Raw genomic sequence first — 17,674 nt, 5'->3', positions numbered from 1 at the left:
AAAAAAAAAAAGTGTCAGCCCCTTAAAGTCAAGTCCACCATAATATTAGCCTAAACATGAATGCAATAAAAATAAATAAATAAATAAATCAGGTCCCCACCAATATCAAAAGCAAATCTACGCCCTTGATACTAAGCTGATAACAATCGAGTGATAACTAGGCAGGCATAACAGGCAAAGTAGCCTATCAGGGTCAGTGCGAGCGCTGTAAAATTATCCGTATATTAGTTTTCTGTATTTTGTGATTCATATTTTTATTTTTCCCAGTTTATTTATGCTTTTAAATAGCACAACGCAACCTTGATTTTTCTTCCAAGAACACTTAACATTAAAAAGTTGTAAAAAGTGACTTTTATAACATTTTTTTAAAATATTTTGAAGTGATGGCCTGTGTTTCTTGTAATAAACTGTCAGTACATTTTCTGTTAATCCAATCAATCAATCAATCAATCAATCAATCAATCAATCAATCAACTATATTTATATAGTACCTTATTACAACCAGGAGGCTGCCCAAAGTGCTTTACAGTATTAAAAACAAAATTAAACATAAGATGGTAAGAACACAAGTGTCAATAAAACAATAAAACACAATTTTGTACTCCCGAATATCAAAAGCAAGTCTAAATAAATAGGTATTCAGTTTAGCCTTAAACAGTCTCACATTTGTGATGATGCGAAGTTCTAAAGGGAGGGTATTCCAAGGTTTTGGACCCCATTGTTTATACCTGGATCTGGGGATCTCCAGCAAGCCTGCTGATCGTAGGGCCCTGTTTGGTTTATGAACCTCTAAAATCTCACATGCATATGAAGGTGCAAGACCATTAACTGCATTAAAAAAAAAAACAAAAAAAAACAATAGTTTACAATCGATTATGAATTTAAAGGGGAGCCAGTGAAGAGAGTTGTTATTTGACAGACTTTTCTCTAGGAGCTAGGCTATATATTATTTCTTACGCATTATATTATTTCAAACTACTAAAATGCCAATAAAGGTCACTTTGTTAAACTGCAGAGTTGAATTTGCAACATGAAAATTCGGCAGAACAGAGATCAAGCTCCCATAATGCAATTAACAACCCTAATTAAACGGAAAACCCTTGTGAATCAAATACGGAAACCGCGAATTAACATTTATTTAGAGTGTAATAAAATATTCCATTAACATAATCAAACATATCCTGTAGGACAAAGTGAAATTCCATAAACACAATGTCTAATAAGACTGTAAAAATCAAATAAGATCCTAAAGGAAAAGGTGGAAATTCCAGTAAATTTAATCATAATGCCTTAAAGGATTTTCAAAAGAACAACGTGAAATTACTGTTGGAAATTACATAGAAAAATTCTGAATGTCCATTAGAAATTTTACAATCCATTAAGATCATATGTGATCGATAAACTGAAATTTTAACAGGTTATTTTTATTTATTATAATCATTTGTAGTAGGTTGCTTCTCCCCCCAAAAATGTGTATTTATAAGACAAACTGAACCAAACCTGTAAAGAAGGTTAAGACGTGATTACTCTATAGCTTTAGTAAAAATAGGGCTGTTAGTTTATAGTTTCCAGCACACAACATCGTCATTTACGGGCGATGTCATAATTGGCCACAAACCAGTCGCACGTCTCCTTGATGGCTGGAAGAAAAGAAAAGAAAAACATCCTTAAGGTTTTATTATTTTTAATCCTTTGAAAAACACACTCATATAGTCTATATATGACTGATCACCTTCTCTGAACGGAGTGAACTGGAAGTCTGGCAGGTATTGGCGCAGTTTGGCGTTACTGGCGGTTTTCTTGAACTGGCCGTCAGCTTTACTGGTGTCGTACTGAGAGCCGATGGTTAAGGTTTGTAAAAGTGTTTCAAGGTTTCGTTATCAACAGAAATGATATAATTTAGGAACTACTTTAATTGTATTTTTTTTTTCTTTTCTCTTGAAGTGAGAAGGTACATTTTTGCTATAATGGATACAGCTCCTACTGGAGGTTATTAACGAAAAATATTTATATTATTTATTTATTAACCAATTTAATTATGTTTTATTAACGTTTACCTCTACCCCAACCCTAAAACTACCTCTCACACTAACGGGAAACCATGTCGTTATTGTTGTAGAGTGTCACAAAATTATGCCATGATGTGCGCATGCCCAAGTATCCGCAGCTAGCGCTCCGAAGTCTAGAAGGGATACAGCTGCAGATACTCGCATGAATATTGCATTTTTTTTGACGCTGATTTGACTCATGAGGTCTGAGCGTGACTTTAACTGAACTGTTTTTGTATATTGTTTCTTAACTCTGCAAGATAATTAGGCATATTTCCTGTTTCCACTTGAATTTAATAAAATAATATCTGCACCGAAGTATGAAGACTATGGCGTGAGGCCAGTCAACCAGGCCTTCATCAAATCATTTATCAGAACATATATATTATACCTAGTGACCTTCCAGCATTATTGCTATAATAACAGAGATCTGTAATCTCTGTAATACAGCAGCTGGAGAGTCTAAATTAAAGAATTCAAGGGTGAAGAGCCCAACTAAACCAGCCCCTCACTCCATTATGGTGACACACAAAAAACACCTAAATTTCTGTTGGCTCTCAATTAGAATGGTATGGAAGTCAAAGCAGTCAGTATTAAGTATATCTGCTGTTGTTTGTGGAGTTATTTAATGATTCTCTGCTGAGACTGAAGGTGTTTTATTTTGGTTGATGTTATTTAATGTTGCAACTGACGTCTCTATTTGGGTTTCTTGTTTCTTTCCTTCAGTGATTGTGATTATTAACAGCAGGTGTTCATCAGTGTCTGAATTCACTCATTAGTGTTCATTAACTGTCAGGTGAACTATATTAGTGAACAAGTGTACATAATAGTGAACAAGGGTGCAAAGTTTGATTTCAAACACAGACTTGAAACGTCGAATCTGAGCTCTGTTAACTCACAGTTTTCTGCGGTTATTAAAATGGGTAATGTAATAAATAATACGAATAATACTCGGTTAAATTACTGTTTTTACATTAATGTGATGGTGGTTTAGGGTTATGGTAGGGGTAGATGTTATTAAATGGGTAATGTAATAAATAATACGAGTAATACTCGGTTAAATTACTGTTTTTATATTAATGTGATGGTGGTTTAGGGTTATGGTAGGGGTAGATGTTATTAAAATGGGTAATGTAATAAATAATACGAATAATACTCGGTTAAATTACTGTTTTTACATTAATGTGATGGTGGTTTAGGGTTATGGTAGGGGTAGATGTTATTAAAATGGGTAATGTAATAAATAATACGAATAATACTCGGTTAAATTACTGTTTTTACATTAATGTGATGGTGGTTTAGGGTTATGGTAGGGGTAGATGTTATTAAATGGGTAATGTAATAAATAATACGAATAATACTCGGTTAAATTACTGTTTTTACATTAATGTGATGGTGGTTTAGGGTTATGGTAGGGGTAGATGTTATTAAAATGGGTAATGTAATAAATAATACGAATAATACTCGGTTAAATTACTGTTTTTACATTAATGTGATGGTGGTTTAGGGTTATGGTAGGGGTAGATGTTATTAAATGGGTAATGTAATAAATAATACGAATAATACTCGGTTAAATTACTGTTTTTACATTAATGTGATGGTGGTTTAGGGTTATGGTAGGGGTAGATGTTATTAAAATGGGTAATGTAATAAATAATACGAATAATACTCGGTTAAATTACTGTTTTTACATTAATGTGATGGTGGTTTAGGGATATGGTAGGGGTAGATGTTATTAAATGGGTAATGTAATAAATAATACGAATAATACTCGGTTAAATTACTGTTTTTACATTAATGTGATGGTGGTTTAGGGTTATGGTAGGGGTAGATGTTATTAAAATGGGTAATGTAATAAATAATACGAATAATACTCGGTTAAATTACTGTTTTTACATTAATGTGATGGTGGTTTAGGGTTATGGTAGGGGTAGATGTTATTAAATGGGTAATGTAATAAATAATACGAATAATACTCGGTTAAATTACTGTTTTTACATTAATGTGATGGTGGTTTAGGGTTATGGTAGGGGTAGATGTTATTAAATAGGTAATGTAATAAATAATACGAATAATACTCGGTTAAATTACTGTTTTTACATTAATGTGATGGTGGTTTAGGGTTATGGTAGGGGTAGATGTTATTAAATGGGTAATGTAATAAATAATACAAATAATACTCGGTTAAATTACTGTTTTTACATTATGTGATGGTGGTTTAGGGTTATGGTAGGGGTAGATGTTATTAAATGGGTAATGTAATAAATAATACGAGAAATATTCGGTTAAATTACTGTTTTTACGTTACTGTGATGGTGTGGTTTAGGGTAGGGGTAGACATTATTAAAATACAATTGATAGGTAATGTAATAAATAATATAAATAATTCTCGTTAACTTCCGACCCCAACTGTATCTCTTCTAGCAATAACTCGACTTTACTGTTAAAAGTGTAAAGATACGATCACATCACCTTTGAATCCCAAAGCGTCTACCACGGCATCTGCACAGTCCTTTATGGACAACTCGTCTTCCTCGCCGACTACAGAAAAAAAGAGCAGTGATAAACAAATAAGGTGAATGAAATTCGTTGGAGTACACTTTGCTATGTAAAACATGGCAACAGGTGAATAGGCTACTGAACACGTTTTATTCCGTAGGCTATAGGGGAGAGTGATTGCTATAAGCAGTTAGATAAATTATGAATGAATAATGTTTTACAAAAACAAATTAAATGTGAGAGATTTTCTGAACATCAAAAATAAAAAATATACATAATTCACGTACATGATTGAGTTTAGTTGGAGTTTTCAAATATTTTATGTTTGAGATTTAGATTAAATGATATTTAAATCCTTTTCTATTACACAATGTTAGCGATTTTTCTTAATAGTTAATAATATTACTTATAATATTAATAATAATAATAGTTCATAAAATTTCCTTTGCTCTGTGGCGCGAGCATCCTGTCGCATAAATGACGCATGCGCGGAAATCAAGTCACCTCATGATACCAGTGTTGCCAACTTAGTGACTTTATCGCTATATATAGCGACTTTTCAGACCCCCTTAGTCACAAATTAAAAAAAAGCGACGAGCTGCGGGTGATGCCGTCGGCCCCTCCCCCGCCTCAGAGCGCTCGTACAGCAGTCTCTCCCACCTGCAGCCTGAGAGCAGATCACTCCTCTGCATACCGACGGCAAATGATTTAGCACCGGCAGTGTGAGACATTTCCATTATACAGTCAAACCTATCTGCTTCCCCTTTATTTTACAATTTAATTTGACCATTTGACCGTGTCTTGTTCACAATAACAGATGTTTTAGTGACAGTTTCGGACTTGTCTCAGAGATTACTGCAAATTCACTACACATCTATATAAATATACTGTATTCAAACAGCAATAACTTTCGTTAATTCTACATGCTCACATAAAGCGTAGTGCAAATACAAATACCCCTTTATTCCAATAATATCCAGCTGCAGGCCCGCAGAACCACACACGTTTTAGGCACACACAATCTAGGCAAACCATATATGGTTACGGCGGATCTTAATGTTATTAACGTCTTCTTGGACATCGTCATCGATATGTTTTGATATATGTGGTTAATAAATATTGCACTCAATAAACAATAGTGTTTACTTTATTTCACAAACATTACGATCGTGACGGGCGAATTGGGGGAACGTTGTCATCATAGATGATCAGTCATTATTGTCTGTCAGAGTCAATATAGCAGATACTCGTTTGCTGGCCTTGCTGAAAGATCTAAATTAGACAAGTTTCATTTATATAATGGATTCATTTATAATGAAGGAAATAATAGCAAGTTAGTATAGGCAATGATACATTTTATATGTAATAAAAATCTTTTACCATGTAATAAATGTATAACACTTTATTAATATTTTACTCAAGCGATTTAATAGTGTGTATTTGCTTAATTTTCTAATAACTTTTTCATTAATGATTTCCCACATTAAATTCTGTAGTAATTTATAATAAGCAATATATTGTTTTTAAACCGAAATTTAGCAATAGAAACAAATTAACTATTAATAATTAATTTAAAAAAAAGTAAAAAAAAAAAAAAAAAAAAAAAAAAAAAAAAAAAAAAATATATATATATATATATATATATATATATATATATATATATATATATATATATATATATATATATATATATATATATAAACAGCTGTGACAGTTTAGTAAAATATTGTAGTTTATAATCAGTTAATATAATCAGTTTATAACTATATTATATATTGTTTAAATGATTAACTATAGTAATTCATTTTAATGTGACATTATTGTTTGCTTTTTTTATATTTTACAACAAAGTTATTTTAACCAAGTATGATAATATTAAGATCCAGAATTAGTTTATTACACTTAATCCTACAATTAGACGGTCTATTATGTTTTCTTTGTGTATGTGGACACGTGAATAAAGTCATAAGTGTCTTTAACCAATTATTTTTATTTACATAATTTGAGTTCAGAAACTGTTGAGATGTTAAAATGATCGTTACGATATAATAATTATGACTGAAATGGGAAATCATATTTGTGAAATTCAATAGGTGGCGATAATGCTTATTTTTAATGTTTTTAATAGTTACCATATATGGTTTGCCTAAATCGTGTGTGCTAGATTGTGTGTGCCTGAAACGTGTGTGGTTCTGCAGCTCTCCTTTATTAACCATAGGCTGTTAAACAGAAACCGTAGAACGTGATGACGTCAGTAATATGCAAATCGACGCATGACGTAATCTAGCGACTTTCGGGCAGAGTTTAGCGCCTTTTCATTGAAAATTGGCAACAGTGGATTGAAGGCTAATGTTATGAATATGTTCAGTTTCTTGGAAAGACTAATTTTGTTTTATAAGACCTTAAAGTATAAAACCTCACAGTTTTATTTTATAACCTACTTAATGTAGTCGCGAGGGCCGTTTTGTTATCACTACGCATCATCAATCGGCCATATTGAATGCTAAGAATGTAAACAATGCCACTTAACCGAGCGAGACTCATTTTGCTAATTATTGCTGATGAAAATGATCATTATGTCATATTCGTGATATAATTCTCAGATGAACCAAAAAAAAAAAAAAAAACATTCAAAAGTTAGGTTATAACAAATCAAGAAGATGAGGAAAACGTCAGCCAAACTGAACCAGGATTTCCAGAGCAAAGACATTCATGTTTCTTCTGATCAAGTAAGTGAAATATTAGGCTAATATCTTAATAATGTACCACCTTTGGAATTCCGTTTTTAACATTAACAATAAATGATAGTTATAAAGGCCTATTTTAAAATTTAATATAAATGTTAAGAATTAATATTGCTCTTTTCTTCTTAAGTCCTTCGATTGATCAGTTTCCAAAAGTTTTTTGCTCAGTGGTTTAGACTGAATTTTATTCAGAACAATGTATTCAGTAGTACATTAACTATTAAATTGGGCTGGTTTAATATTCATTCAAACTTTCTCCTTAATAATATTATTTAAGAAAAATATTTTATGCAAATTCAAAATATTGAAATCATATTAGCAGCAAATGACTATCAAAAGTACAACACAGTTCAGTCAAATAATAGTGCTAATTTTGTTTTGAAGTCAGAACTGCATTTGATTTCAGACTTAATTATCTAAGTATAGTGTGGTAAACAATCTATGGACCGTCTTACAAGTTGTCACTGAACGAATGTGCGAATGTAAAACCAACTTTACCTCAATAACAATTAATCCATACTGTTGTTTATATTTGAGTATTTTTTTCTTTTGTTATTTTCTTTTACTATATTTTCTTAATTTTTAATCTGCATATTGTAACACTTTAATGTACTTTTATTATGTTCAAAGTTGTTGTGATTTATTTGTTTTGACATCCATTAAAAAACATAGTGTGGCCGCACACACAGGTAATTGATGAAATATTAATGTATGTGCAAATCCTCTACAGTAGTCAACTGTTGAAGTGGATCAAACAAAGTTTTCCTAAGACAAGAAAAATTTAATTTCCACTTAGAAAAGTGACTAAATTAGTCATTGAATCAACCCTTTTAGACTTTTGTTTTCCTATTTAAAGGGATAGTTCACCTTAAACTGAAAGTCCTGTCATCATTTACTCGCCCTTTATTTGTTCAAAACCAATTTGAGTTTCTTTCTGTGGATCACTAATGAAGATATTTTGAAGAAAGCTCAAAAATCATAACCATTCACTTCCATAGTATCTGTTTTTCCTTCTATGGATGTCAATAGAAACAGGTTTTCAGCTTTCTTCAATGTTTGTTAAATCTTTTCAATGCTTCAATCTTCCTTAATGTTTGACAGAAGAAAGAAACTCATAAAGATTCGGAACCCCAAGGGTTAATAAATAAGTGAGTACATTTGCATCCCTTTAAGTTGGTTATTACTTATTATTAGCTTCAGTTGGCTTGGCTCAAAGATTAAAACTCTGGTAACGCTGAGAACAATCATTAATATTGCACACTGTTAGCATGGATAAATCTCTCCAGAATATCAGACCCTGCATTTAACCTTCGACCATGCTGTTAGTTTCGTCATTGGGCTAATAGATGGAATTCAACAACACTTAATATAGCACACAATCATTGCACATACCCATTTGTAAATGTACACATCCACTGCACATATAAATTTGTAAATTTATACAAATCTACATATCGATTTGTAATTCGTTTATAGCAAATCACCCTAACTTGCCTAATTAACTTAGTTAAGTCTTTAAATGTCACTTTAAACTGAATACTAGTAGCTTGTAAAATATCTAGTCAAATTTATTTACTGTCATCATGGCAAAGATAAAATAAATCGGTTATTAGAAATGAGTTATTAAAGCTATTGTGTGTAGAAATGTGTTTAATCTTCTTTCCGTTAAACAGAAATTGGAGAAAATAATATACTGGAGAACTAATAATTCTGACTTCAATCATATATCTTATACTGGTTAGACTCCTGGTTAGACCTAAACTGCATTTACCATTATAACAATCTGTACATACAACTCAACATCCAGGTTTCTTGACTAACCGCATCTGTTTAATGTTTATCTTTTTTTTCATATTTATTTTGTGTTGTCACTTGTCACTTTATGTACACTGGAAGCTTCTGTAGCCAAAACAAATTCCTTGTGTGTGTGAAGCACACTTGGCAATAAAACTGATTCTGATTCTGATTCATTTCATTGCCTTGTGCTTGCACATGTGTAATGACAATAAAGTTGAATTTAATCTACCTGAGAGAATGATTGGATCCACTTCATCGTATTCCCTTAAAACCCACAGAAAGAGACGAGCCAGATCCAGAGAATAGATGAACTGACGCAGAGGTTTCCCTGAACCCCAGACCTGCAGAGGTTTACCTTCCTCTACAAAAGGCATGTCAAACATGTTTAGTATTAAAAAGAGCGGTCCGTATGAATGAGACTTTTAATCCTTCCAGAATGTGTATTTGGTTTTAATGGAGTATATGCACACAGACATTTAATTGTCAGTCAGCCAGTCCAAGTGCTTCCGGTGAACTGTCATGCCGTTATAAAATCGTCATGTTTAAGATCTGATTTCTTGAAATTTCAGCGATCTTCACTGCCTGATTGATAAATGATATAAAGTGGGTCTCAGACCGGACAAAAAACTACTGCATTAAATTCAAATGTTCCCATCATGTCTTTAAAATATGTAAATGTATTTCACCCCAGTATTTTCTCTGTTTCCAGTTTGCTGCTACTGACGGTGCTAGAGTTTACATTGTCTTTCATCTCGTTTTACACTTAAAAAACTAAATGAATGCTTAAGTCTATTGAACTGATTGTATTTTAATTGCATTACAGCAAAGATGCTGTAAAAGGAACCGAATGAAATTAAGAATAGACACGTAAAGTAAAGAGCACGCAGTATTCTTAAGGACACCTCTCACCCTGCTCACAGACTGTTCTCTCTCCTGCCTTCCGGCAGGCGCTTCAGGCTCCCCCGGACAAAAACCAGCAGACTGAGGAACAGCTTTTTCCCCAGAGCTGTCTTCCTTTTGAACTCTGCCCCTCACTGACTCTTTTGCCCCCCCAATACACCCCCCACACTCCTCTAACTTATACTCCTCACAATCACTGCACTATTTAACATTTGCACATTTAAAGTTTGCACATATTCATTGCACTGATTCATTTACTTGAACTGTACATACCCACAGCACATGGACATTTGTAATTTGTAATTATGTTTATCTATCTGCCACTCCTGATTATTAATAGTATCCTGTACATATATTCATTTATTGTAAATCTGTTCATAGCTAATACAACCTGTATATAATGTTGATAGTACATCCATCTGTAAATATCACCATAGTTTTTCTATAACTGCACTTTATAACTTATACCTGTATCCTGCACTTGCTGCTATTGCACTGCTGGTTAGACCTAAACTGCATTTCGTTGCCTTGTACTTATACATGTGTAATGACAATAAAGTTGAATCTAATCTAATCTAATCTAAACCTTTCACCGGAAGTTCAGTCAGTCACAGGCTGAATTACGTTAGCTGTGCATATAGCCCATTGTATCTCACTTTTTGCTAGGTATGTCTTGTGAATCAGTCCTGGCAGCACGTGACCGTCCTCAATGTTGAAGTTGTCATGAGCTCCAAACACATTGGTAGGAATAACGGCTGTGTATCGCCGACCGTACTGCTTAAAACATGTCCTAATGAACAAACACACACAGGTTTGAATGGTAAAAGCTATAAATAATGTTTTACCACAAAATTTAATATTGAAATACAGTTTGAGATTTTTATAAAGTTCCTAAAATAGTGTTATTACAAATAATTAGTATAATTAATAACAAAAAAAACTTTCTTTAAAATGGCCAAGGATTGGTTTATTGTGGTATTTGCTGAGATTAATTTATGGTAATTTAAAGGCATAATTCACCCAAAAATGACAATTTATTCGACTTCAATTGGTTCCAAACCTCCATGAGTTTTCTCTTTCTGTTAAACACTAAAGAAGATTAAATCTTAAATAAGATTTGAAACCTGTAACCATTTGGGATGTGCACAATTATTCGATTAATCGATTAATCAAACGCATCAGTGATGATCGAGCATGAAAACGGTGATCGATTGGCTCTAAAATTAAATTCCTTTTATTCTTTCTGATTGGTTATGCTGGTATTTGGGCGTTAGTTTGATATTTGATTGGTTATGGCTGCAGAGAGTTGCGGTCTAGAGGCGAGACCTGAGCGCAGATATAGTATAGGGGGTCACACACCAGAAGCGCCGCGTCGCGCCATGGCCGACGCACCATCATGCATTTCAGAATTCTAGACTTATGTTTCTATCAGGGTACACAGCGGTGCCCAGCCACGACTCGGGACACTTCATATTTCTGCTGCACCACAGAGCGCCATCTGAATAGTTTCATTTTAAATACCATGCGAATGTGCGCGTCTGGAGTATGATACTTTCAGCTGTCATGTGTGCGCCGTGTCGTGACGCTCTTTTCGGTGAGGACTACGGTATGAGTGATGTTTCACCGGATGACACTAAAATCGAAAGCTACTTCAGGGAGCCATGCATGTCTCTAAACCCAGATCCTTTATTGTGGTGCAAAATAAATGAGTCTCGATTTGCAAGGCTAAGCACCCTTACCCATTGGTACCTGGCTGTTCCTGCAACTTCTGTGCCTGATGAGCGCGTTTTTTCCACCGCCGGTCTAATTGTAAATAAACTTTGCACTCTGCTTTCATTTGAGACTGATGAGTACTTAGAAATAAATAATAATAATAATTATTATCATTAATATTATACAGTTATTATTGTAAATATATAATAACAGAAATCAATCCTACATGTAGCCTAACCGGAAAAAATGTAAAGACACAACTGAAGTGATATGCTAAGATCTCTTAAGAAATCTTTTGCTTGAATATTAAAGACAGTTCTAGAATACAAGAAATATCTTTTATGTAATTGTCTGTTGTCTTAGACCCGACTCATAGCTGAGAATTAATGTTATTAAGTCTTATCTCCCTGATTCATCATCTCTCCTTTCTGCTTCATAGCCATATAGTCAAAATAAGATCATCATCATATTATAACTTAAGTTTTGTCGACTTGCAAAGTTTGCTGCGTGCCGACACCTCTGCATAAAAGTTACTCCGGTTTCACAGTAAGCGCCATTTATTTTATCAGTGTGCATGTAAACAACTGGTATTCACACCAGGAGCAGAGCAGCGTTTCAGTTGTGCATAGAGAATAACAAACTTGCGCATGCAAAATATGCCAAATGAGAATGGCCTCTAATGTCTTTATTCGGGGATTACTACTTTAAATAATACACTTTGCAGAAAGTAAATCGTATCTCAAAGCTTTTACTGGGGCTCGTTTTTTTCGCACCGTCTCCCCGTGCCACCCCCCAGCAAGATGCCCTGGCCACCGACTATATTGCCCATGCCTAAATACGCCACTGCTCACACTTCTTTAAATGTTTACTATGTTTACCAATATTGATGGACATTTTTAATAACCCAACAGCGTTGATTTAATTGTTTTCTAAATCCTGTCATAGTTTTATCAACACCATTTTTAACAGGGCTTTAAATAAAAAATATATAGTTTAAATTGAATGTTATTTAATTGTCATTATGATGCACACACGCCCGGCCTCTTGCTTAAGCTCCACCCCCGATTAATCAATTAATCGTTTGTCAAACCTGTGGTTTAATCGAAATGAAGAATGGTCAGAAATGCCCATCCCTAGTAAACATTGACTTACACAGTAGGAAAAGCAAATACTGTGGAAGGCAATGGTTACAGGTTTTGCAACGTTTTTCAAAATAACTTATTTTTTGTTCAGGTGATTAAAGAAACTCAAATAGGTTTGTGACAAGTGAAGGTTGAGTAAATGATGACTGAATTTTCAGGTTGAACTGAGTAATGAACCAATTGCTTTGGTTGAACTGTCACTTTAAATGCATCACGGTGACAATAATTTTATAAAATTCACCTAAGAGTTTAAAGAAAATTATAATAACATTTAAATTAGGTGAAATGAATAAAAATGCTGATAACTGGAGTGGAAAATAGAGCCAAAAATCTCATGTAAATGTGATGGTGAAATAGCAATGCATGTATTTGAAATGCATAATGCATAAATTGATCTCAAATAGAGACACTATAGTAAAATGAATGGTTTTAATTTAACTAGAACAGTATTTGTTGTAGTGACCCGGCCTTTCCATTCAATAACCACAGTCAGACTGGAGGTTCTAAATACCAGAAAATAGACTTCATTGAAACATAAAGCTGAGATGTCTGAAAACAGCCCTTCAGGACAACCTGACGTCTTCCCTAGACCATCTGAATTGTACACTGTAAAAAAAAAAATCTTGGTTGCCTTACATTTTTAAGCTGAATCAAATTAACACTATGACTCCATTGAACTAATATTATGTTAACCAAAGTTCCTTTATATTCTATAGTCTTTAGTTAAACTGACTTAAAACAGCTTGCATAACTTATAAAATTAAGTTAGGACATGATTAACTTAGTTTAATAAGTTACAATGAACTAAAAACATATGCTGTCAGGAGTAATTGAGCATTTTTTTTTTTACAGTGTACTGTATGTATTCATGGAGGGCTGCACGGTGGCCCTCGGCTGGCTCAGTTGGCGTTTCTGTGTGGAGTTTGCATGTTCTCCCCATGTTTGCGTGGGTTTCCTCTGGGTGCTCCGGTTTCCCCCACAAGTCCAAAGACATGTGGTATAGGTGAACTGGGTAAGCTAAATTGTCCGTAGTGTATGAGTGTGAATGAGATGGATGTATCCCAGTGATGGATTGCAGCAGGAAGGGCATCCGCTGCATAAAACATATGCTGGATAAGTTGGCGGTTCATTCTGCTGTGGCGACCCCAGATTAATAAAGGGACTAAGCCAAAAAGAAAATGAATGAATGAATGTATTCATGGTCCTGCTTTTATACATATTTTCTTTTCTCACCTCTGTGATTCTGTGACCGTCTAGGAAAGTCTTTACCGAAAGGTCAAGTATGTGTTTAGGTTGTCCTGTTATTCTTGGCTCTGCACTCTCTGCAATGCAAATCACTATCTTCCCATAGTTGTTCATAACTTGTTCTGAGTATCTGCATATATTGTTATGCTGGCCCATTCATTTTATTTTCAGCTCAGTCCCTTTATTAATCTGCGGTCACCACAGCGGAATGAAACGCCAACTTATCCAGCAAATGTGTTACACAGTGGATGCCCTTCCAGCTACAACCCATTACTGGGAAACACCCATACACACTCATTCACACATACACTACGGACAATTTAGCTTACCCAATTCACCTATAGCTCTTAAGTCTATAAGTCTTTGAACTTGTGAGAGAAAGCGGAGCACCCGGAGGAAACGAACACCAGGGGAACATGCAAACTCCACACAGAAATGCCAACTGACCCGGCCGAGGCTTGAACCAGTGACCTTCTTGCTGCGAGGCTATTGTGCTACCCACTACGCATCTGTGACGCTATATTTTCTCCTGAAATCCTGTCACTGATATAGCTTCAGATGGCTATTTAACATGTATTATCAATTCTTTACATATTCCATTATTTAACGTATTCAGTTATTCTCTAGCTTCTCATAGTTGCTCCTGCTCTTCTGCAGGCTGCTCATCTTACACACATACCACAGTTTTAGCCTGGCTCTGTTCTCCAATACATGTTTGACTATCTTTAGGTTTCATGTCAACTGTTCATTTTAGAGACACTACTGGATACTTTGAGAATACAAAATCTTCGTCATACTCAACACTACTTTACAACCTGCCTGAATTGCTGGAATGTTCCATAATTTTAAATATTACGGCTTTTTATTCTCTCTTTCTTTATTTTTGTTAATCTTTCTTTGATACAATCTACATTGTAAAAAGCACTATAGAAAAATTGATGAATTGAAGTGCATTGAAATGAGATCCAGATATGCTTTCATGTGGTGTATACACACTTTGAACCCGTTCTGACCTGTTTTGGACATCAATCATGCGTTTGGCGAAGGCATAACCAAAATTAGAGTCGTGTGGTGGACCGTTGTGGATCTGAAACAAACCAAGCAGTTACAAATACAGACATACAGTCTTGTGAAAAAGAAAGTACACCCTCTTTTAATTTTTCTATTGACTCAATAAAAATAGTCTGATTCATTAAAAATGATAACTAAACTGAACTTTTTTTGACGCAGTTTCAATTTACCAGAACTTCTATGTTAAGCTGCTTTGACACGATCTACATTGTTAAAGTGCTATAGAAATGAACAGGAATTGAATTGAATAAAATCAAGTAAATACTCCCTCTCATGCACACGACATATTACACGCTGTTGTTATTTATCTAATCTAAATAAAGGCACATTTTGGAAACCGAAAAATCTAAATGCACCCAGTGATATGTTGTAAGCAGCAGTAACTTGAATCGGTTGTTTTATGTGTGACCTCAGGGGTCACCACAGCAGAATGGACCGCCAACTTATACAGTATATGTTTTACATAGTGGATCCCCTTCCAGCTCCAACCCAGTACTGGGAAACACCCATACACACTCATACACTACAGGCAATTTATTTTATTTAATTCACCTATAGTGCATGTCTTTGGACTGTGGGGAAAACAGAAGCACTTATGAACAGCACTTTGGTTAGTCTTTTGATGTGTTTTTAAATGTGCTTTATAAATAAATTAACTTGATCTTGGGCTTATTATATTAATATCAGAACTATCGATATTAAGCTTGATCTGTGGACCCCTACATTTTTTTATTTTATTTTAAAGGTCCTGTTAGGTGCTTTGAAATATGCATTTGTATTCAATATTTGATGTAATCTCAACTGAAACACGAAGAATGGGCGAGACATAGCGTAACTCCTCCCCATAAAAAAAAACAGCTAATAAGTGTTTAGTTTTATCACAGCTCTGCCAGTGAGAGCGAGTGAGCTCAAGAGCATCAAATGAAAAGCAAATGTGAAGCATCTTAAAGTGGGCGGGGGATATCAGATAATAGAGAGCATTTGATTGGTTATGGTGTGATGAGAAACTGAAGTTTTGAGGTGAAGTGACAAACTTCAAGCTTTACATGTTTATATTAGCTTTGTATCATCTAAATGATTATTTTGTCACTGTTTTGGAACTCGCTAGCTTTTAGCAGCCGATTGGAATGTTATCACTCATTTGAATGGGCGTTATTAGTGGTTATCAGCTGATAGATATGGGCCAGTATAGGGTCTTCTGCATCTACCAGTAGGCTCAGAAGGCCGTTGTCATCCATCCACATGATTAATCAGCTGTAGATCACATACAGCTACGGCTACGGCCGCAAGTTAATGAGAATTATTTATATTATTCATTAAATTTCCCTTTAAATGTATTTTATTAGCGTCTACCCCAACCCTAAACCCAACCGTCACAGTAATGTAAAAACAGATCTGGAGTCTCTATTAGTACAGCTGATTAACCATGAGAATTATTTATATTATTTATTAAATTTCCCATTAATTGTATTTTATAAACGTCTACCCTAAACCGAACCGCCATAGTACTGTAAAAATAGATCTGAGTCTTCTCTATTAGTATAGCTGATTAACCACGATCATTATTTATATTATTTTTTCAATTTCCCATTAATAGTATTTTATTATTGTCTACCCCAACCCTAAACCCAACCGTCATAGTACTGTAAAAACAGATCTGGAGTCTTCTCTATTAGTATAGCGGATTTAACCACGATAATTATTTATATTATTTATTAGATTTCCCATTAATTGTATTTTATAAACGTCTACCCTAACCCTAAACCCAACCATCATAGTAATGCAAAAACAGATCTGGATCTGGAGTCTTCCCTATTAGTATAGCTGATTAACCATGTGGATGGATGATAACAGCCTTCTGAGCCTACTGATAGGTGCAGAAGGCCCCCACTGGCCCATATCTATCAGCTGATAACCACTGATAACACCCATTCAATCGAGTGATAACATTCAATGTGGATGCTTATAGATATCCTAAAAACGATTCATACGGAAAACATTGAAACTTTTTTTTTTATTTCGTGGGACCTTTAACTGCTAACTCCATTACTTAATATCTCAAATGAAGGATACTTTTGTCAGTGGCTGTTTCTCAATATGCGTTCTTCAGCAGTCTCGTGTTCTCGTGTAACGTAATCATCAGCTGCCAAAGTTCAGTTCCAATACTCAAGACCGCAAGAACAGAGGACGCGTGAACCTTCCCGGATGTGTTCTTGATATCGAGGACGCACCGATGCAGACTTGAGCTCCGATCTCGCTATAGAAGTCCCAGAAGTCATTGCGAATGGAGGTGGGAAGCGCAGCATTTTATTTAGATTTATTATTAAAGTTCAGAGAGGTCACTTGTTTACCTCAGGAGTTTGCCTAAATGAAACTCTTAAAGTGAAGATTACCATGGACATCTTATTAAAGGAATAAACACATTGAATGTGTTTGCTTGCTGAAATTCGTGTTAAAATCTGTTTTATTTATACTGTGCAACGTATATTTATGTTTTGTATGCATAGTATATATT

The 17,674-nt window shown here is 34.4% G+C and overlaps 1 protein-coding gene across 2 annotated transcripts in view; it reads right to left on the bottom strand.

Annotated features, from left to right (window-relative positions):
• Nucleotides 1-1,331: 1,331 nt before the first annotated feature.
• The window catches only part of gfus.3 (GDP-L-fucose synthase, tandem duplicate 3), a 55,048-nt gene continuing 38,705 nt past the window's right edge, over nucleotides 1,332-17,674 (bottom strand). The window contains exons 5-10 of one of the 2 annotated variants that reach the window (XM_056481362.1): nucleotides 15,102-15,175; nucleotides 10,645-10,778; nucleotides 9,318-9,449; nucleotides 4,510-4,589; nucleotides 1,733-1,832; nucleotides 1,332-1,640 (exon numbers count right to left, since the gene is read on the bottom strand). In XM_056481362.1, the coding sequence (XP_056337337.1) occupies nucleotides 1,585-1,640; nucleotides 1,733-1,832; nucleotides 4,510-4,589; nucleotides 9,318-9,449; nucleotides 10,645-10,778; nucleotides 15,102-15,175 (576 nt within the window). In that variant the 3' untranslated portion in view covers nucleotides 1,332-1,584. The remainder of the gene's footprint in view (nucleotides 1,641-1,732; nucleotides 1,833-4,509; nucleotides 4,590-9,317; nucleotides 9,450-10,644; nucleotides 10,779-15,101; nucleotides 15,176-17,674) is intronic. The other variant, XM_056481363.1, reaches the window with a different exon arrangement.

Source organism: Danio aesculapii, chromosome 20 (genome assembly GCF_903798145.1).
Source record: "Danio aesculapii chromosome 20, fDanAes4.1, whole genome shotgun sequence".
Lineage (NCBI taxonomy): Eukaryota > Metazoa > Chordata > Actinopteri > Cypriniformes > Danionidae > Danio > Danio aesculapii.
Note: the sequence above shows the minus strand (reverse complement) of the source record. Positions and strands in the feature narration are given on the sequence as shown.